Source organism: Leguminivora glycinivorella, chromosome Z (assembly GCF_023078275.1).
Source record: "Leguminivora glycinivorella isolate SPB_JAAS2020 chromosome Z, LegGlyc_1.1, whole genome shotgun sequence".
Taxonomy (NCBI): Eukaryota; Metazoa; Arthropoda; class Insecta; order Lepidoptera; family Tortricidae; genus Leguminivora; species Leguminivora glycinivorella.
This window is the reverse complement of record NC_062998.1, coordinates 4,410,026-4,431,857: the sequence shown is the minus strand read 5'-3', so window position 1 is coordinate 4,431,857 and position 21,832 is coordinate 4,410,026. Positions and strand designations below refer to the sequence as shown.

General features: G+C 37.4%; 2 protein-coding genes across 10 annotated transcripts in view; both read right to left on the bottom strand.

Annotated features, from left to right (window-relative positions):
* LOC125241897 (titin) overlaps nt 1-2,449 on the bottom strand; it is a 123,717-nt gene extending 121,268 nt beyond the window's left edge. For 5 of the 8 annotated variants that reach the window (XM_048150595.1, XM_048150602.1, XM_048150598.1 and 2 more), the window contains exon 1: nt 2,317-2,449. The gene's annotated coding sequence lies outside the window, so the exon portion shown is untranslated. The remainder of the gene's footprint in view (nt 1-2,316) is intronic. The other 3 variants (XM_048150603.1, XM_048150599.1, XM_048150596.1) reach the window with 2 other exon arrangements.
* A 1,942-nt stretch (nt 2,450-4,391) lies between these two features.
* On the bottom strand, nt 4,392-15,704 carry LOC125240625 (dual specificity protein kinase Ttk-like). Of its 2 annotated transcripts, none has more exons than XM_048148599.1 (7): nt 15,457-15,704; nt 12,396-12,745; nt 11,933-12,078; nt 9,728-9,888; nt 8,685-8,872; nt 6,838-6,985; nt 4,392-5,999 (listed from the first exon to the last, which is right to left on the bottom strand). In XM_048148599.1, the coding sequence occupies exons 1-7, from the start codon at nt 15,638-15,640 to the stop codon at nt 5,794-5,796; spliced, it is 1,383 nt and encodes a 460-aa protein (XP_048004556.1). In that variant the 5' UTR covers nt 15,641-15,704; the 3' UTR covers nt 4,392-5,793. The 2 variants fall into 2 exon arrangements, with proteins under 2 accessions (XP_048004556.1, XP_048004557.1); XM_048148600.1 differs by having other exon boundaries at nt 15,461-15,704.
* Between the last annotated feature and the right edge of the window lie 6,128 nt (nt 15,705-21,832).

Here is a 21,832-nt window from a genome sequence, read left to right as displayed (position 1 = left end):
CGAGTCTAGTATTCTGTTAAACAGTGAAGTTAAATAAGGCGTTAATAGATACTTTCCTGCTAAAATAATTTCATTTGATATATTGTCAGGGCCGCTACTTTTTCCCTTCTTCAAACTTTCTATTTTCTTAAATATTTCCTCACTTGTAAATCTGTCAAGTTTTGATGAATGTAGAGTCGTCGTGCCTTCCATGGTTCTATGTAGATATTCGTTTGTAGAGTTGTATTTTCTAGCATATAAATTTCTGTAAAAGTTTGTGGCAGTCTCTATTATTTTTGATCTCGAGGATATTTCTTTATCATCTGATGATTTTTCTTTTACATTCGGTATCCAGGTTTTTGTCAAATTTAATTCTTTATATCCCTTTTTTAGGCTCCCCGTGGTGGAAAGGTGCTTTTCAAATATTTTGAGTCTATGGGATGCGTATTCAGCTTTAATTTTTTTGTGTATTATTTTATATAGGTTACTGAGTTCATCCTTTTCTTCCTTTGTTCGTGGTTTTTTGTTTTGCAGTTCTTTTCTTCTATTTAGTAAAATTCTTGTATTTTCAGAGATAACACCTTTTGATTTGTTGCTTGATTGTTTTATAGAGTTGATAGAATCAGTGATAGATTTTTTCATATTCGAGTAGTATGACTCTATGTTTACACATGTCGATAAGTCGTTATTTTCTAGATTATATTTTAGATTTTCTAAGAATATTTTTTCTTCTTCCAGTGTTATTAATGCAAAATTTTTGTGCCATATTTTGCTCTACTTTTCTTAGTAGTTGTTATGTTAATTGTACTTCTTACTATGCGGTGATCACTTGGGAAGTTGAGTTGATTTAAAATCTCTATGTTCGTGAATTTTTCTTTTATATTCGACATGATATAATCTATTTGGTATTTATGGCCCTTAGGAGAACTCCATGTCCACATTTTATGAGCTTTCTTTTTAAATATACTGTTTATAATAGTAAGATTATTTTGAAGAGCGAATTGTATTAATTTTTCACCTCTTGCGTTCCGATTGCCGTAACAAAATCTTCCTAGAGCTCTTTCCTCCTCAGGTAGTCGTTGGCCAACGCAGGCGTTGAAATCGCCCATCAAGATGATGTTGCTAGAGCTTTTTTCAAAAGCTTCTTGTAGCTGGTCATAGAATGTGTCGGCCTCGTCGTCGTTCGATTTACTTGTAGGCGCGTATGCTTGTATTATAGAAATGTTTGTGGCACTAAATTTCAAATTTAATATGCATACGCGTTCTGAGATTGCAGTGAAGTTTTCTATGTTTAGTTTAAGCTCTTTTTTTAAAATAAATCCCACTCCGTAGAGACCCTTGGTTTGACCGTAGTAACAAAATATATGCTCATCATCTAATAGTACATGGTAACCTGATCTCCGTATCTCTGAGAGTCCAATTATATCATAGTTTATTTTCGAGATAGCGTCTTTAAATTCTATAAGTCTTTCGTGTGATAGTAGAGATCTCGTGTTGTAGGTACATATATGTAGTGGTTTGAAAGGAGGGTTGTGGTCATTAGCTCCCGCGGTGACCGGCCGTGTTGGGAGCTTACGTTGAGAGGTCGCTGTATGTCAATTTTTCGTATTTGAGTGCAGTTGCGGTGATACAGTAGACGACTTTTCTGTGGGCGAGGGGGTTGGAGGCAATTCCTTGTTGTAGCTTGTTTTTATCATGTATTGTTGGATGCTAGAATTTTGCCTCTTCGGAGGGTTTTTATTATTATTTTTCCCCAAATTATTATTCGTGTTTTCTGGTGATTCGGATAGGTTTCTCTTGTTGGAGTTTTGATTTCGTTTCTTTGTGTAGTTTTGATCATTAGGAATCACAATGAGTTTATTATATTTTATAAAAGCTTTATTTCCTTTATTTCTTTCTTCCTGTAATTGTCCATGACAGATTAAGACAAACGATTAATTGCTAATCGGGGCTTGTACTTAACGCGTTTATAAAAAATACTTGTATTTACATAAAACGGAAAAGACAGAGCTACAAGTATTTTAATACAGGTGAAGGTAAAGATAGAACAATACCGCAATTTCGTCCGGAAGGGTAAGAAAACAAGCCTTTCTAAACGGGTCTAACGTTACCAGCGTCTACGTTCTGCAGTTAGCAGTCTTGTACCTCGTTAGACAAGTTTACAAAGTAGCAGCAAAACATAAAAATACAATTGCAATGCCTTGACGTGGGCGCTTAGCGCTACCCTAACTTTGATCACTTAAAACTATTCTATAGCTTAGCGAGGTCAAATTGTGTAATAGAATCAACACACTGAAGAACAAACTTGAATAAAGTATATTTAAATAAAGAACGAACCTTTTTATAGTCGTTGGCGCGTAGGTTGTTCTAAATTCGAAAATAAACAAGCACAAACTTTTTTTTTCACGCGCGGCGCAAGCGGCGTGCGTTTTGTTCGGACGCGGAGCACTCACTGGCCACTGTCGTCGGCCTTACCTGCGCGGGAGACCTTCTAGGTGTGTTTTTGGAAAATCGTCGGAGTATAAGTAATTTGTACGATTTTAAGACATGGTTTTTGAGGTCTGTCGTTTTTATAAGATTCTAAGAGGACAGTCTGACAGCTACAGTAAAAAATACTTTGTAAAACGGTTTACCTACGAGAGAAAAGTGATCAAGACTTCGTGAGGTTGGAATCGAACAGTGTCCTCTGCATTCGCGGCAGATGCCTATGCGCTGGGTCACCTGGGTCAAACTAATTTTCCTGTTGTACATTTTTGCAATCTAGGCTTATTTTTTTTTTGTACAAAATATGTAGAAGAATTAATTTAACATTGTTAAAGTAAATGTGAAGTTTCTAATCCGGTTCTTAGGACCAATAATAAAATTACTTATACAGATCCAACTAATTTTTTTTACACTTTTATCATACAAAAGGGACTCAATATCAAAAATTACCACATGATTATTTATATAGCATTTACCATAGCATTTACTAAGAATCGTTCCTCCATTTTTTAGCGCCACCTATTAAACTACACTGATGTCATCAGTGTAGTTTAATAGGATGCCTACAAATTTATTTATTTTCAAAATGTGTATTGACGTGATACTAAAATACAGAAACATGTCATTTGTTCTTATAAAAAATAAAAACACGCAAAAATATTTGGGGAAAATATGATTTTGGCCACTTCCAGGCTGCGAAACAGCGCCATCTAGTTTTAAAGCTAAAAGGCCCGTACATTTCAGGGGTACGCTTTTTTGTATGGGCTTTGTCTGTCCCGGTATTATATGATCCTTGGTTACCACATGCAAAACGCTTCACTTACACGGTGCCGGTGTCGCCGCTATTATTTTTCTATTCTTTTTTGTTAGCCAATGGACATGGACAAAAATAATATTAATAAAAAAAAACACGATTGCTGTAGTATAAAAGTTTATTTAGTACAAAAGTTAAATTTTCAAAATTAATTTAGTTTAAATACATCTGATTAGTAAATTTCTATTAATACACATTATCTAAAACTTATCTAAAAACAATAACACCATTCAATGTCTTGAGTTACATCATTAGTTATTTGTTTAACGAAACAATAAGGCCAGTCAATGTCTCGAGTTACATCAATAGTTATTTGTTTAACAAGGGGGCATTACATAGTTGTTGTTGAACCGCACGTGCCAATGGTGATACCCGAGCTAGCGAAATATTCCAATATTATTTCGTGAAGTGGAATCTTGAGCGTTGTAAACTTTCAAGGCATGAAGGTTATAAACTTTGCCATTGAGTGAAAAAACAAAATTTTTCATCACACCAACACGAATAAAATACTGACTATAAAACATCAAACTAAATCAAATCCATCAATTTATCTAATATTTATAATTCAAAAGCTTAAGACGTAAGGTTAAAATGCAGGAAATATTGCTATTCCATTATTAAGAGAGACTTTACCAGTTCGTGTGAGGAAAACAATCAAGGGCCGGTTTTTCAGTCGCCAGATAAATATATCTACCAGATAAAGTTATCACTATTTTCATCACACGTATAAATGACAATAACAGCTAACATTTATCCGACAGATATTATTTATCTGGCGATTGAAAAACCAGCCCTAAGTATATCAGTCATGCTTTTTAGAAGATAGTATGTCACAGAATATGAATAATACCAAAGAGGATCGAGTATTATAGAGAGTTACTGTCGAAGTAAAATGTGTAATCACAGTGCATAGACTGCCATCTCTTGACACAGGCTTGAAACTTTTGAACCTCAGTTTTGACAATTTGGCCTGGTGGGTTTTAAAATGTCAAATATTAATAATAGCGCCATCTAGCTGAGCGTACCCCAAAGGTGTAATGCCATCTAGGTCACCGTACCTTTTTCTGTATGGTACTGAGGTACGTTTTTTTCTTAGACTTTATCTGTCTATACGGAGTTATATAATATATGTCTATGATAATAATGATAATACTAAGCAACATATAATATATAGGTACCTATATATTGTAGTACCATGACATGTCATTTTATATTATTAATAAATGATGATTTATGATTCAAGTTAAAACATTTTAACACTGAAAAAACATCCCACACAGAATCCTATATTATTTCCTTGAGGATAACTCAAGACACTGACGATAAAATCAAGTACAGTCAGACTAAATTACACATGTCCAATGAAAATATAATTGATAATTTACGCTGGTTGACGCGTGACGCTAGATATCACTACAAATAACTTGCATTTACTGATGTATGTTACAACTCTTTCCTCACTTATTCTGCTATGACGTCTAAATACTCACGCAGCGCTTGCATTGCTATCACATATCTGTACACACTCAGCCCCAATAAAGCCCCTATAAATAATCTATTAAAATAAATAATTCTAAACACAGTAGAACCCGGTTAAAACGATCACGTTTAATACGATTTCCCGCATTATACGCCATTTTATGCCGGTCCCTACAATTTGAGACTTGTTTTCAAACATTTTTTCACGGTTAATACGACTCGCGTCCCCGCTTAATACACCATCTAAAACCACTCACCTTGCATTACTTTACAACTTTATTTATGCGGGTGACAATAATCGGAACTAATTGTACTGTACTAATTACGCGATTCTGGCGACACCGCCATGCGCCACCCGTAAAGATTAATTTGTAATTTGTCATCCTAGCTCAGCGGTTAGTGCGATAGTTCGTACCTACCTACATACACTTCGCTCATTATCACTGCTGCGGTGTTGAGTGTCGGTGTTGTCTCTGAGTTCTTTGTTCCATCTTTGGTTCAGTGATGTCAAAAATAAGAAGAAAAACATTAAAGCTCCAAGAAAAAGTAACCATATATTATTAAAAGTTTACGATGAAAAATCACAATTTTTTCTCGTTTAATACGATTTCCCGTATAATACGCTTTTTTGGCTGGGTCCCCTCAGAATCGTTTTAAGCGGGTTCTACTGTACATTTTCAAAAATCTACATACACAATTAGAATATCAATAGCTACGGTTAGGACATTTTCAGAACATTTGGAGTTGTGTATCTCCTGTCTCTTTATCGACGTAAATATAAAACTAATTTCACAATTTCAGAGCAATAGTTCAACAAACTAACCATAGCGCTTCACTCTTCACACAGCTTTGCCTTCCGCAGTAGCGCGAACTCGTCCTGTCACGGTATGCCTCAGTTTCTCTAGTAAGGACTCAGGTAAGGTCCTTGATCGTATTGGAGATGCCTCATTTGGAGGAGCTATGTCTCTTCATCGACGTAAATATAAAACTAATTTCACAATTCCAGAGCAACAGTTCAACAAACTAACCATAGCGCTTCACTCTTCACACAGCTTTGCTTTCTGTAGTACCGCGAACTCGTCCTGTGTGACGGTAGGCCTCAGTTTCTCCAGTAAGGGCTCAGGTAAGGTCCTCGTGGGGTATTGGAGATGCCTCATTTGGAGGAGCTGCGTGACCGATGGCCGGCTGTGGGCGTCGTAGCGGAGGCAGCTTTGTAAAGCTGTGATGAGGGATGGAGGTATGCCTGCAGAAATGAACGACAATCATTAGAACACTGTTCATACATCTACATGCAGCCTTGCAAGAATTACAATCATGCCATGTGTAATAATTTATGTGTGTCATGAATCATATATAAATATTTATGACAAAGATATTCGAAACACTGTAAAAGAACAATTAAAATTTGACAGGCTATATATTCATACTTTTGCCAGGTCTCTCGCTCGCGGTCGCGCGTTAAGTACCTACCCGCCAGCAGTTGCCTCGAGGTAACAAGTAGCCGAAAGGAGCCACGCGCCCGCCTGTGTAGTCGCGTGGCACGTACCTACTATTCCTCTGAGTTTTACGACGTAACTTATTAGTATTGGCAGGGGCGGCTCACTCCGCGATTCTATCGCAGCGCTACAAGTACATGTCGGCGGACGCGAGTTGGCGGCCCATTCAGTGGTGACGAACTTCGCACTGCGCAATAAAATTCATTGCCGGCTGCTCGCGTGCGGTCCGTTTGTTAACGTAGGTAAGAATTTAGAATGGCGGCATTTTGTGAAAATCAGAGTGAGCCTTCTGTACTTGTACTATTATATATTCTGTGGTATTGGTTAAATAAAGCGTAGGTATTTGTCGTTTTGCGGGCAAGTGAAGGATCTGTTACGTTAGTAACTTATGAATGAGCTTTTGCTCAGCAGTGGGACACAAAATAGGCCAGTAAACTGGGACAGTAAAAAAAGGTGGACGTCTGTGAAAAATAAATGACTGAGACTCCATGAAAATCCATCATTTCATGGAGTCTCAGAAATCCAACTGCTAGGCATGACTGTGGTTCAATAGTCTGAAAATTTGAGTAGATAGGATATACTCACAATCTACAGGCGGGTACGCGATGATGTGATTGGGGTCCCTGATGGTGACCAGTTTGAGCATGGTGGCGAGGTGCGCGAATGGCGTGTGTCCGTATATCAGGCTGTACAGTATGCAGCCTAGTGACCACACGTCCGAGTAGAATGACACCTGAAATAATATATTACGTATTTAATTAACTTGACACACACACAACACACCATTTTCAGATACACGGCTAATGGGGCTATCATGCTAGCAATTTTATCACTTATCAACGTGGACGTCACGTGACGGATGCTTTCTCCACATAGATAAGTGATAAAATTGCAAGCATGATAGTCCTGCTGGTGCCTAGTAATGTGCCGTTCTCGGTAACTTTATAATTTATATTTCTATGACATCGATCCATTTATGCATGCTTTAAAAGAACGTCTATTAGCTCAAAGCTTTTGTGGTTAAAGTAAAATATCCTATGTTTTTAGACTTATATACATATAAGAGTTTTGAATGATTCACGGTTATTTTCATCATTGGATCGAGTTGCATAGTCCTGAGGTAATTTCGACGGAACGCCACTACATACCGAGATTGGTAAGAGAAGCCATTGAGATTCACAAATATAAAAATTTCAATCGTGAGGATGGCTTCAAACTATCTAATGTATGGAATCCAGTGATTTGTTTGTGTAAAAAACCGGTGAAGTCAGAATTGAACAAACGTAGTGACACTGTGAGTGTAGTGTGTTTGGACAGACCATCGAGTGTGAACGCGACCAGTGGTAACGCTGAAAGTGAACGCAGCCGACGCGCGCGAAGGAGGGTAGATCGCGCGCTGTCTATTCAACTTTAACATCCACCCGCCTTCGTCAGTTTTCCGTGATCATGATGCATGCAACTGCGTCGAAATATCGGGAGCTCGACAAAAATCAAAAAGATAATCACGGTCTATATCCCGGTCAATATAAGTTTATATACATATGTTTCCTCCTTGCAACAATTCTTTCGCTATACTTTTAATCATTTATGAACCTCCAGGTCTTTTATCTCTGGTCATTGTTTGCTACCTATATACTTCATGTATGACTGGATATGTTCTGAACAATAAATAAAAAGATAAAACTTACGGTTATGTACCCGATTAGCATAGGAAATATTTCCCGGGATTTAACTGTCCCCATACAAATCGGGTAAATTATCGAGAACGGCACATCACTACTGGTGCCGCTCTATTTTATATGCTACGCTAAACGTTAGACTTCGCTCGACGGAGTCATCCAATTTGTATGACCCATTGGACTCGAACTCCCCTTTGGACTTTCCATATCTATGTGCTTGGATATAGGACAAAATCCAGGCTCCGAAAATTAATGGAACTGAGACCTGTTGATGCGCCGTTTCTAAGCTGAAAATCGATAGAAATTGATCTTCAAAAGACGGAAAGGGGCATTTCTGCGAAAAAACATTCAAAAACTTTTTTTTTAAATAGGTAAATTAACTGGCGGACTACTGGAGGACTGGCCGGAGCAGGCGGCAAATCGTGATGAGTGGCGGAAGAAAGGGGAGGCCTTTGCCCAGCAGTGGGACACAATTATAGGCTAGAAAAAAAAAAGGTAAATTTAATGTTTTTCCTAGTCAGAATCACGAGCCCTTTTGATCCTACTAGGGGGAAAAAAGCGTCTCAAATTTAATTTTTCCACTTCGTTTTCAAACACTTTATACAGCGGTTACAAAGCGAGAAAAAATTTGGGACCATTTTATTGCCTCACATCTTTTGTCCTACATCGAAAGAGCTCGTGAGTCTGAGTTTACCTACCTTAGAAAAAATATTTTTGGTGATTGTTCTCGCGAAATGCCCAAAGTCTTCTTACCTTGAATGGATGCTCGCCCTCACCACCGAGCGCCTCTGGGCTGATGTAGGAGAATGTGCCCTTCCCACACGAGCGCACCACGCTAGTGGCGTCCCCAGACACAGCCGACGCTATGCCGAAGTCGATCAACTTGAGCCGCCCGGATACGAGTAGGAAGTTGGCCGGTTTTAGGTCTGCGTGGACTATTCCTGTAGACAGATATTTTTATAAATTATATTTTAATAAAATTTAAAAAAAAAAAAAACCGACATAGTGGACCGATGATTTTCATGAAACATGGCTAAGAACACTCCCGACTCAGCTTTCAAACACAAAAAAACTAAATCTAAATCAGTTCATCCGTTCGGGAGCTACCGATGATTTTCATGAAACATGGCTAAGAACACTCCCGACTCAGCTTTCAAACACAAAAAAACTAAATCTAAATCGGTTCATCCGTTCGGGAGCTACGATGCCACAGACAGATAGACAGACAGACACTTAAAACTTATAACACCCCTTCGTTTTTGCGTCGGGATTAAAAAAGACTTCGTACGGCAAAATAAAAACCGTACTGTTTGCTCTTAGTCGTTAGAATACTACCTATCACTCTTTTTGTTACATATTCTTTTACGAGTAATTCATAGGAGTCTCGGGTCCGCTTTGACAAGTAATGCCAAGATTTGGCGTACGCACTAGTTTTGCGAAAGCTGCCATCTGACCTTCCAACCCGATGTATACTAGGCCTTATTGGGTTTAATCCGGATTCCTTACAATATTTTCCTTCGCCGAAAAGCGACTAAGCTCGTGTAGGTACGTGTACGATGCTTGTATGAGTGAGATATGACAGGTCGAATGGTCGCGTTTTTGACAAGCGGTAACTGTGACGTAACCGAGAGCGGGTGGGCGGCTCTTTCAGCGGGTAGCGGGAGTGGCCATACTGTATGTTAGTACTCTTTAGAGGTATACTGTGCTCTTACCATTATGGCCACCAGCGCTTCTTGGCCACTGAATGATAAGAGTACGTTACTAACGTAAATACTACAAAAGAGATAAAACTTTACCATGCTGATGAATCTGCTGTACAGCGCGCAGCATCTCCTCCCAGTAATGCAGAACGAGTGCTGGCGGGGCGCCGTCGCGGTGGGCGCGAAGGAAGCACGCCAGATCCGTCTCCCCTGCTTCCATTACTAGGCGGAGGAAGTTGTTTGCACGGTCGTATTCACTGAAATAGATAAACATGAGATGTTAAAAACTAATTATGCTTTTAAATCACATTTTCAAACTGAAACAGGGCACATTGTTACGGAAACAGATGTCAGTCAGTCTCAGTACAAAATGTACTGACATTGACTGAACTTGCATGACAAATACGAACGATTCCGGAAAAATACGAAGGAAACCCTTTTCGCACTACAACTGTACAAGTAAACATATATTGTGCCTGAGCTGTAAATTCACATTTTTGACACATTTGTTTTGAAGTATGTTGCGATGTGGCTAAGAGGTAACGTTTGCCAAATCTAGCGATTATTTACGAATTGGTTGAATCGATTAGACCCTATGTACAAGGAGGCGCTTAAACAAAATTAAATAAATACGATTGCTATCAACTTACTGAAATGTCATTTGAATCGAAATGACAGACTCTGCCACAGCACTAGTTTAAAAATAAAATGAATGATAAATGACGTAATAAGTAAATCCTGCGTGATAAATTAATATCGTAAAATACTAACTAACGAAGATCCGCAAAAATATATCATGTGTATATATTGTTTTTAAGTACTGAATTTTTTTAAATATTATTTCAGGATTTCATTTAATATTTCATTAGGTCGCGCCAGTTTACGTTTTGTGGACGCTGTCCTGTGGCAAAAATGTGAACTTACAGCTCCGGGACAATAAATAGCCAATAAACTTTTTATGGAAGCTTTTATCGCCGAATTGAGAGCGTAGGCTTGCGTCATATTCATCGTTACAAAGTCAGATCCTCCACAAGAATGAAGAAAAACACCATAAGGGCACACCTCGGACACTGGCGATCAAATATATGAAAGAGGCGCGTTCCTAGCACACAGTCTAAGCTCGTGTAGGTGAACGCGTACCGTGCCTGTATGAGTGAGATAAGACAGGTCGACCGTTCGCGTTTTTGACAGGCGGTAACTGTGAGGTAACCGAGACGGGGTGGGCGGCACTTTCAGCGGGGAGCGGCAGTGGCCATACTGTACGATAGTACTCTTTATCATACTGTGATAAGGGGTTCCTTTTGTACCTTTTTGATATAGAAACCTAAAAAGTGGATATGAAGTTGCATTGTTCTATCAAGTAAGTTCTACCATATCTTATACTTTTAAACGAGCAATTCTTGTATATTTATTTATTTATATATACCGACGATCTCGGAAACCGCTCGCTCTAACGATTTCGCTGAAATTTGTTATGTGGGGGTTTTCGGGGGTGAAAAATCGATCTAGCGTAGCCTTAGATCCCGGAAAACGCGAATTTTCGAGTTTTCATGAGTTTTTCTTTCGCGTTAGTAAAAGTAAAATATGGTCGTTAATTTCGCCGCGCGCGCATCGATTCCGCTTAGCTCAGTCGTACGAGGTCGGTCTAATGTACGCAGATAGATCGTTGGTGTCAGGGTTTCGAATCCCGGCCAGAAATAAAGTTTTTGTTTTTTGTCTTTTTTTTGTTTTTGTATTTATAAGAGTTTTTTTTTATCTAAAGACGTGATATATTAAAATAGAACCGAGCGAAGCTCGGTCGCCCAGATATTTAACTTTATTAGAGCATTAGAATGTGCTTTTAAAGTGTATTTTAGAAAATTTTACCCACAGAAATAAGTAGTTGAAAACTTGAACACTTAATTTGATTTTCCAAAATACTGTACACAATAATTGACCCTCTTTTTGTATTTTTTTAACCATATACTTCAATAATAGCTAGTCTCAGGAAGGTTTGAACTCACCATCTTCCGTATTTTCTGCCAAATTCCTCGCAGTAGAGTGATCTCCGAGCCATCTCGCGGTCGGTAGATCCAACCATTTCACCACCCCATTTACTGTTCAACACCTAACATAGAATTTATACACAAAGTTACTCACTATTACAATTTGATGACTCTGTCACTCCTGTAAGTCTCATAGTAGCTTCACTTCGTTCAAGAAGCCTTGCGCCATCTCACGGTCGGTCGCTAGATCCACGCATTTCACCGCCTCATTGGCTGTTCAACACCTAACATAGAATTTATACAGAAAGGTACTTACTATTCGTACAATTTGATGACTCTGTCACTCTTCTGTAAGTCTCGTAGTAGCTTCACTTCATTCAGGCAACCCTGAGCCATCTCACGGTCGGTCGCCAGATCCACGCATTTCACTGCGAACTCATTGGATGTGCTGATTTCCAATACCTGACAAAAATTCAACATTTTACAGGATCAACAAATTGGCTGACTATACTATACATATACAACGTGTTTTTATTGATTTCCGTTAACTTTAAGGGAAGGTTCTTTAGGTTAGTTATAATGACTGAACAAGTGAATCACAACTTTACTCCTTCCTAATGTAATCTTAGCATCCTGTCGAATTTAACGGCAAAAGCTAATTATGCTATTTGACGCGTGATTGTCGCTAGATGTCACTATAACTATGCCTATACAAATAACTCTCATTTACTGAGGAGTTACAACTCTTCCCTTACTTATTCCTGTATGTCTGAACTTACCTTAAATACCTCACTGGATCCTCCAGTGCCAAGTTTCTTAATGAACATATACTTCTTTCCTTTGATATTGATCGTCTTGAACTGTATTTTGCCTGTATTCTTTGGGCCTGCGGGTTGCGATGGAGTCGCTGCCACTAACGGTGTCTGCTTCTGGGATGGAGGCTGCGTCACTTGTGTCTGCTGAGTTGCTACAGTAAGTTGTGTCTGTGTCGGCAACTGAGTGGACTGTGAGTTGGTCTCGGATAGAACCTCGGTGGGTGAGTTTACTATTGCACGGAATGTTGGGACGTCCCTTGGTGTGGGCGGTGCCATTGACGGAGATGGAGCTTTGGCTGGCTCTGGGAAAAGACCTGTTCAGATAAAAAAAGTTTGTTATTAATATTAGTAAGGAAATATGGATAGCTAGTGTTCATGTTTAAGTCATGAATATAATGGCACAGCATCATTGCATAACATAAAAATTAAAGAAAGATCAAAAATAAAGTAGCTCAATCAATCCAAGTTTGAAAACATTTTTTTATGTTGTAGTTGACAGGTTACCTGGTAAGAATTCACTACATAAGTTAAATCTTTGGGCAGTTATATTTTAGACATTTTAATGTGCATGGCAGCAGAGCAGTGCAAGATATAATAAAAATCAGAGTGAAAAAAAATTACTAAATATTGAGTACAGCCAGCATCAAAAGTAGTAGATAAAGTAGTGTATAATCCTGTAAATAAATAGGTATTAGAGATATACCTATCAAAAAAAGAACCTCAAAAATGGCTGGTCTCATTATGTTAAATCAAAATAAATAAATGTTGGGGACACCTTACACAAATCAGCCCCAAAATAAGCAGTGCAAACCGACAATATTACTGGAATAGATAAATACATACTTAAATATTTATTTTTATGTATACTTAAACATTTGTAAAAATCTAATTGTTCTACATACAGAATATTATTATTCTGGGCAGTACAGTTAGTAATCCAGCAGAGAAATAAGATACAAGACAATTAAAAAGTACTAGCCCCAATGCATATGTTTTCATCAAGTCAGACCATTATTTGAGGTTCTCCTGTTTGTACAAAAATAATTTCTTAGTTCAAAAGTCATTAATGTTTAATGCTAACACTAATCTAGTTTATTTTTTATAGCAGGATTATGCAATAACTAAATCTAAATACATTGATACTGAAAGGAAAAAAATTATGATTTTTATTTTATCTGTTATGGATGGGTATTACAATACATGCCAGATGTAAGGGGGCCCAAGGGAAGCAACTAAGTTCTGCTAATAAACTAAAAACAAATCTTCAAGCCTATGCATGCAGAACTGCTATAGGAGAGAGAGAAAGTTATTTTTTTTACAATATAAATCACATGCAATTTTATTTTACAATCAAATTAAACTATAATAATATTATAGTAGTTTTAGAATTCTCACTACTGGGTCATGAAATACCTTTATGAGGAAATGTTATTTTATTAGAATAAACAGAACATTTCTGTATTACTAGATGAACTCCACTGCATCGGGGCTAGTACTGTGTCTAGATTATACTCAAACTTGGCAATTTCAGAGACAGTGTTTCACCGTAAAGGTGGTAAAGTCGAATCAGCAGTTTCTCATTTCAGGATTTACAATAGGCTACTTGCCTCCTAGTCAAATCAGCTTCTTTTTATGAACTGGCAAAATGACTTTGAACGACTTGCTAATATGCAGGGAGCGTACTTTTCGTGCCGATGACATCAATTTGACGTCACGCTCCATATAGGGTGATCACAAATTGTTTTATTGTAAATTGTTAATCATTAGTCATTAATCATTTTAAGTTATGAATTTCTTTGCATGGTAATGAATGCAAGAAGGATGGTGTGCTTTACGTTAGAGATGAATTCTCTTTTCTACGTATTTATTGTAATGTGTTGTTAACAATACTATTTAATTAAATTTGTGTATAAAAAAAAACATATATTCACGTTTCACATTTCAAGTAGGTAGGTATTATTTATGCCACATGTAAATGGACTACTGTATTTGAAGTAATTTGTAAATGATTAAAATGATTGACGACTAATGATTAATAATTTACAATAAAACTATTTGGGATCACCCTATACAGAGCATGACGTCAGATTAATGTCATTGGCATGAAAAGTACTCTCCCTGCTAATATGGAATTTATATGAAATCTAATTGAGATACATCACAGTCAACTCAGTTACTTTATAGATTTCTACCTGGCTTATTAAATAGTAATTGGATTTAAAAATAACTTCTATGTTTTTCTTATGATGCTCGATTTTGTGCATGGTAAAAAATATTTTAACTACAGTCAAGTTCCCTATTTAAATTACACAAACAGTGGTTACACAAATGGGTTTAACCATTCCTATGTCCTTATACCAGTCCATAATCTTAGAAAATGCAGAAAATATTGTTTTAATACAATTAAAACATTTTTTTTTAGATAACAGTAAATGACTAACAAGCCTTGACGCTAATATTATTTATGCTTCAAATACAACAAATTACAATCTTACTGATTATTACTTGATTGGACGTCCGTAAAACTTCAAACAGAATTTGTATTTACAACATAAATCCAAGCCAACATTTTGAACGAGATCAGAGTTTCAAACTAAAGATACACAACACTTACACCGGGCACTTTCTTTCTTCTCAACAACCAGATCATGTTTCTGAGCGTGTTGAAGGTTCTCTACGGTCATGGGCTGCGACGTGGAGGTCTCGATGGTCGGCAGCACGTCCACTCCGGGGAACCTGTACGCCTTAGACCGTTTTCACATTATCCGATCCGATATCGGATGTCGGAAGGATTTCGATAGAAAACATCCAAGATGGCGCCTGTAATGTATGGGATATCGGTCCGACATCCGATATCGGATCGGATAATGTGAAAACGCACTTACTGGACCGCTCCGATACGTTCTCCTTGTTACTATCTCTCTCCACCTGGCTCGGTGTACTGTCTATCTTTTTCTCCACTGGAGCTTTCACTGCGCAACGATTCTCAGACAAAGGAACTTTAACATTACTCTTAGATACCTACCTACCCTTTTCGATTGCGTCTTCTTTGAGTACACATCAAATGAACTACTGCTGTCGTCCGAAGAATCACTCGAATCGCGTCTGTTTAACGTCGCTGGCAGCGTCTTTAAGTTTGCAATCAATGCCGCCATGGGCATCGGTTGAAATTTTATTGATTTCGACGTAGAATTCGCTTTGCAACTCATGATTGCAGTTTGAAAAATAAATTAAACACTAAACTTTTGAAAACGATTTGTTTTGTCCGTTGGGTTTTCGAATCACTTTTGACAGGTTCGGTGCGTGGTACAAATGCTACCACAGACTATAAATAAAAACATTCTACTGTCATCTACTAGAGATGACATATGTACCAAAAAGTCATGAGTCTAAATCGACCAATATCGACACTATTCTTATAAAACATTTTCCAATTTTTAATATTGTATTTATTTCATGTTTAACTACTTAAAATACTGAATGAAGTGAAGGGAGGACAAAGAGTAGTATAATATACTAATTAAGGGAGGACGAGGCGTACGTGAGATAGCTGTTCTCGCAAGATAGATGTACCGTGTGCAAGCACCGACGTCTTTGTAAAAAAAAAAATTTTTAGAAAAAGGTTTATTATTTTAATTTCGGATAAAAAAAATGTAACCGGCATTTTAAAATTGACATAGAATTTTTAAATTGTTCTGTAGTTTTGCTAGATCCCATTTGGCAAGCACTGCTGATGTTGTGATTTTGCTAAAAATTACATTTTTCTAAATTCTTATTAATTTTAACAGGCTCTTGAAAAATTTCGCGATGCCCGTGTACTATGGAGGTTTCGTGGGAGGACCCCAGGGCGGAGGGTATTGCCTTTACTCTTATGGGTGTTGTCCTACGACCGGCGGTTGCCCCGGCTGTGGAGGAGGATGCTGTTGTTAGAGACGACCAGGTTTACAACACGCTTCATTTTACCTATGACTACAGTAATAGTGCCAACACATTACCGTACGAGTACCGCACCGCACCTGTAAGTGGGAGCGAGAAAAGAATAACTCTTTCCACTTACAGGTCCGGAGCGGCCGTGTGTTAGCTACTTAAGTAGTAAACAGTTAGCAGGGCTACAAACATGAAATGTGCAGGACATGCCATTGTTATTGGACGCCAAATTAGTCTGGTAGAGAACGTGGAACGTGGTACATTTACATCATCTTCGCGCGTACGATAGTCTGTTACAGCTATCAAATCTTGTCACTAAAAAAGGCGCTAAATTCAAATTTTCTATGGTACGTTAAGCCTTCGCCCTTACATTTTTCACATTTGCCGCCTTTTTAGTGACAATATTTGCTTGACCATCTAGGTATTACATGTTTATAACTCACCATAATACTTCTGTTCGGGCGTAACTTAATAATATTTATTATTATTGCAGGTACCAGACGACGCCAGCGTGGTGGAAAACTTCCATTTCCTCTTGTCTTTCTTCCTGTTCTCATTTCTCGCTGGGATAGTCGGTATAGGGTACCTCGGGTTTCCCAAACATACTGGTGTATTGTGTTTTGCATTCTAATGAAATGTCTTTCCGTAAAGTTCAGTGACAGTTTTTGAAGTTTTTATTTCTAATAAAATTTGGAAATAATAATGTCTTTTATGCTTGATCAGACACTTGCTAGGATAGTATAAAATCCTTATCTATTGGATTGATAATAATGCTTATGCCATATGCCAGAGCCAAGCATTTCATACATACTTCAGACGGGATTAGATTATGATGATGCCATGTATCATGCCAGTAACTGATATGTCAGTTGCCAATCCCCGTGTCGGTAGAGGTAGGGTAAGGTGGTTGACAGTGGGTCGCTGGTGCACAATAGGTCACGCACACTACGACGAATCTAAATACACTATTATTAGTTTATTACGCGCCTTGGATACCTCTGGCCAACACGTACCTACTAGCTCAGTGCCCACGGGACCGCGCGAACAGAACGTCGTGTGCAGGTGTGAACGTGATATCACTCCGCGGGTAGCATATTTACGTAAGTTGGATATTATCGTATAATTTCGAATTATGTGCCATTGAATGTCTTGTTATCGTTTTTATTACTAACTTGATTAAAAAGCTATTGTGTGTTTTAACATTTTCCGCTATAAATATTTTTTTTTGTATTTGTTTTTAATTATTTAATTTTTTTCGCGTGTGGGTTGACACTGGGTCATCTGGGTCAAGTACACAGTGGGTCAGATTTAGTACACATTGCTATGTTACAGACTGCTGCGAAAAAGGGTCACCTGTAGAAAAGAAGGCGGAATACCAAACGAACGAGTGGAAAAAGCATAGGCTGCCATTAAACAATCTTGGAAGACTATTTTTATGTGGCTCTTACTTATGTTGTATGGTCAAAATGTTCATTTCAGAAATATTGATCCCATAAAAGCATTTTGAGTAGTTAATTATTTATATAAGTACGCATAATAATTATTGTTCTAATTTTCTTACATTATAAAGTTTAAGTTAGATAACAAGAAATATTTATTTTTGTTTTATTGTATGGCTATTTACTAAGCTTCTAAGGCAGTAAAGTTGAAATTCTTAGAAATTGGATCTTTTAGTTAGATGATCATGTTACTAGGTTTTGATATTTAGTATTGACTATTTTAATAAAAAATAATACATGTTCTGTTTCATTCTTTTTCCCCTTATCTTTCTGATATGATTCTCTTTGGTCCACTGTAAACCACTGGTATATCCATTGTTCACACCCCCTGTTGCACAGTGGATCAAATTCCATTTTTTTTAAAAAGCGTTAGTGACCATACATGTCTCATAATATAGCTTTTAAACCACAACACAATAAATCTTAAATAAATGATGTATATAAGAGTCGAAACAAAATGTAAATATGTCAAACCATTCCTGAGATATGGCCTCTGAAAAATGGAGTGATCCACTGTCAACCATCTTACAAAAAAAAAGATGGCGCCACGAACTTTTGGCATCGTCGTTTTATTTCATGTCCTAAACTAGTGTCACTAAGCTCAGGATTATTTTTTTTCGAATCCTTCGTTTCGTTTAGGATTGAACTTACGCCCTCACTGTAAATATGTAATTTTGATCCCATGTAACATTATCTACTATAGGCAAAGGGACTGTTTTTGAAACGCCCGTTTATGTAAGGCCGTTTTCACATTATCCGATCCGATATCGGATGTTGGAAGGATTTCAATGGAAAAAATCCAAGATGGCGCCTGTAATGTATGGGATATCGGTCCTAGTAAAAACGCATTAAGCTGTTCAAAATGCCATACAAAAATGAGACTTAGGGTTGCCTAAACGTTTACTAAATTTAACTAGAGGTAATCTAATAAAAGAATACAAATAAAACAATAATTTTATCTCCAACCATGTATTTATTTGGAGTCTCGCCTTACATAACTACAGAACAGTGAGATATGTTTTGTATAATGTATTTACAAACGTTAACATAAATAATATCAAAATACAATTATACTAAATATATGTTACGCTCCAACGGTGGTTCGCAATTCCAAAATCACTTAATATATGATAATATAACCCATAGATAGAAAATAGAAGAAAAGGGACCTATTATTTTAATTATTTACTTTCATAAAGTTTATGAAAACCATGCAGGTATGTATAGTGTAAAATAATAATTAAATAATTGTCAAAATAAAATAATGTCGTAGTGTACATTACAACTTTTAAAACTCTCCCATGTAAGTTTCGCACTTGTATCATAAATAAAAGTGGTTACAAATGAGTTTGAACCTGCGAACTATACCATAGATTGTCTATGGTATAAAATATAGACCATTGGAAAAGTGTGCAATAAATGAACACAAAGTCGTTTCCAAAACTCTTCACTTTATGCCAGTCGTGCTTCGGGAATAAAAAAGTACACTGTGTCTTCAAAATATCAACAAGCCATACCTATCGTCAGTACTTTCAATAAAATCTTGTACCCCACATTGCTACTCAAAGTTAAAACGCAGTAACTCTATGTACAGTGACCATCAAATATATCTGAGCGGTGCTTATAATAGTTATAATCAGTGGGCGTAGCCAAATGGCAATCGTCGACGCCAGACGCCCACAGAAGTGCAGGCTAGTTATTGTTTCGTAGCTATATGTATATCTCTATCGCTCTTGCGTATTAGCGCGATAGAGATATATAGCTACGAAACAGATATTATGGTGAGCGTTTGTGCATTTGGCTACGTACACACCTCTATTGTATTATGCGTCCCATACATAGTAATACTCTATTTCAAATACGAAGGCCCGATACCACTTGGTGGGTCGGGCATGCGTTAACAATAGGCTTAGTGAAAACAAAAGAAACCTGGCTTACTTTTTCGGTGTGGCATTTTTTTACACGCTCTTTAACTTTATTTTTTAACCCCCGACGCAAAAACGACGGGGTGTTATAAGTTTGACGTGTCTGTCTGTAGTGAGTTATTATATTCTTTGGTCTGTAGCATCGTAGCTTCCGAACGGATGAACAGATTTAGATTTTTTTTGTTTGAAAGCTGAGTTAGTCGAGAGTGTTCTTAGCCATGTTTCATGAAAATCGATCCACTATGTCGGGGGTTTTTCAAAATTTAATTTTGTGGTTAGGTTATTGCTTTATTTGTATGCAGTATTCACCGACGTGTGCCAATTAGCAGTGCTCCTAATCAGATAATAGGCAAAAATTATTGCCCTTTTTTCAAGTGTTATCGGGCCTTCGTATCTGAAATGGAGTAGGTATAGTACATTTTTCTTTTCATTGACATAAGAAGATACGAGTTTTTTCTAAAGTAGTGACGATATGTGCTTTTCCTGAAAATATACCTTTTGTTTCACATGCAATAAATACCTTTTAGGTTGTGTTTTCATACGGACCCTTAGTACTTATAGCACTAGAAACATAAGCACTCTTTTGTGCTTAAAAGCTTTTCTATGAATATCGTGCCCAAATATAACGGTTAGACTAAAAACAAAATGGTAGTCTACCAATGATTATCACTTTAGAAAAATTTATACAAAACAAGAATTTGGCACATTACTGTGAATAAAACACTAGGGCTCTCATAACGTTCCTTCCCTTTTTAATCTACACACAATGTTTAGAAATATTATAGGTAAGCTCAGCTTTGCTTCAGCGTCCTGCGCCGAAGGCGCTTGTGCGTAGACGAGCATTTTCTAAAATAAATAATATATTGAAACCCAGATTCTTAAAATCTTTTACTTATTTAGCTCATACACTCAGAATCGTGTTCATTTTCCATCGTAATAATCGGATAAGTAGTAACATGTTACAGTGGAAACAACACTAATCATATCGAATAAGATCAAAATCCCTGAGAATCAGAGTACGTAGCCGAATGGAACAAACGCTCACGAAACGAAACGCTCGTAGATATCTATCTCTGTCGCTCTTGCGTATAGGCGCGACAGAGCCGGACTACCTTTCGCGGCGTTTCGTTTTCGTTTCGCGTCGCAGAAATGCCATTCGGCTACGGCACCAGGTTTGCAATTATTATTTTTGAATACGCTCACATATGCTCTAAAGCGTTCTACGAGAATGTAGCACAGTATGCAATATTTTTTTTGCAAGACATCTTCAGGGCTAGCACATGAGTTACGCGACAGAATCTCGCCGCGACATAGATCACAACACGTCTTGTTCCAAGTTGTCTTAGTGACATAAGGACGGGTAGAGTCGCGCCAATCATGTGATAGCCCGGCTGATTACTGACCTATCTCAGAATGCCAACTCAGGTCAACTATACAAGTCTATACAGGTGTAGTGCGAAAAGATTTGCCTTCGTATTGTTGCGGAAACTATTAACCTTCGTAACACGGTACATATTTAAGAACATGAGCATGACATCTTAAAGGCGGACGGTATGCGTCTAACTTCTGCGTATACTAGACAAGACTTAATAAATGAGATAAATTTTACTTTATAGTTTCTTTCTGCTATTACGAAGTAAATAGGTATACTATTGATTGATACATTGGATTTGATTGGAATGAAAAAAGTAGTATGTTAAAACATTATTTTGCCGTCAAGAGGCCATCTTCAGAGGACCGACCACGAACATCTAAGTTTATACAGTCGCCATCAGATATATAAGAGCGCCCGAGGTACTCAAAAATATCTGAACACGCCTCTAACGCCTAGGCAATAGAGGCGTGTTCAGATATTTTTGAGTACCTCGGGCGCTCTTATATATCTGATGGCGACTGTACATTTCGGCATTTTTTTTACGGCTAAATGGTCGCGCGGTCGGCCCTTAGGTAATTTACAGCAACTACTGCACTATTGTAAATTTTATGCACGTATTTATTACATAAAAACATTTAGTTCGTTCCTTATGACGAAATAATTAGAATCTGAAGC